General features: G+C 48.4%; 1 protein-coding gene across 1 annotated transcript; it reads right to left on the reverse strand.

Annotated features, from left to right (window-relative positions):
- Window positions 1–3: 3 nt before the first annotated feature.
- LOC107125313 (proto-oncogene Mas-like) lies at window positions 4–831 on the reverse strand (the record flags this gene model as incomplete). Its single annotated transcript, XM_015428754.1, has 1 exon — window positions 4–831. A coding segment is annotated over exon 1 (828 nt), but the record flags the coding sequence as incomplete, so codon positions are not given.
- Window positions 832–972: the final 141 nt, after the last annotated feature.

Genomic DNA, 972 nt, shown 5'->3' on the forward strand with positions numbered 1-972 from the left:
TTTCTTCTTCTTTCTCCCAACAAGGAAATAAATCAGCGGGTTCACACTGCTGTTGAGCGAGGCGCATAGCAATCCATACCGCATGGTAGTGGAATCAGCATTTTGGGTCAACCTGGAGAGCAAGTAAATGGCATTCAGCGGGAAAGCAAAGACGATGAAAAAGAGAAGAGTAGCAAAGATGGCCGTTAAAAGCCTTCCTCGCCGGCGCTGTTGTGGCTTTAGAAACATCTTGACGAAGAGGGTCAGAGCGGAGATGATCATGAACGGGACACAAAGCAGGACATTGACAAAAAACTGGAAGAACATGAGGTGGTTCTTTTTCCCCGGGTTTCCAGTCTGGAGGAGTATGAAGTGAATGGCGCTGAGCAGGAAGGAGAGGACCCAGATGACGGCACACGCCGTGGCAGACAAGTGAGCCGGTCGGTGGAGCTGATGCCAAAATGGGAAGAGGACGCATATGCACCTGTCAATGCTGATGACGGTTAGGAGGAACTGGCCGGCGCTGTATGTGAATATGATGAGCTCCTCACAGATGGACGTTGAAAGGAGATGTCCCACGGCGAAAAACATCGCCATGGATATGAGGACTCCAATATCAGCCACAGCCAAGTTGAGGATGTAGATGGTGAAAGGATTCCTCTTCATGCGGAAGCCCAAAAGCCAGATGACAAAGCCGTTCCCCAGAAATCCAAAAGTGCTGACGAAAATAAGAAAGACGGAGAAAATCCTTTGTTCGATGTACGCATAAATGTCAGTGTCATTCCACCCAGAGTTGTTATCTACACTTGCAACCATCAGGGTATGATTGGTCAGGCTGAAATTAGTCGTCATGCTTAGTATCTGCTTTTAGAAGTCTCTGCTGCTTGTGTAGACACTCCTGCTAGAGTAAAAGAGAGAGAGTGAGGGACGGTTGGTTCCTGCCACGAAGGTGAAATAATGATGCACCCCAAAAAAGAGGGGGGGGAATCTAAA

Source organism: Gekko japonicus, unplaced genomic scaffold, assembly GCF_001447785.1.
Source record: "Gekko japonicus isolate JY-2015 unplaced genomic scaffold, Gekko_japonicus_V1.1 scaffold39114, whole genome shotgun sequence".
Classification (NCBI taxonomy): Eukaryota; Metazoa; Chordata; class Lepidosauria; order Squamata; family Gekkonidae; genus Gekko; species Gekko japonicus.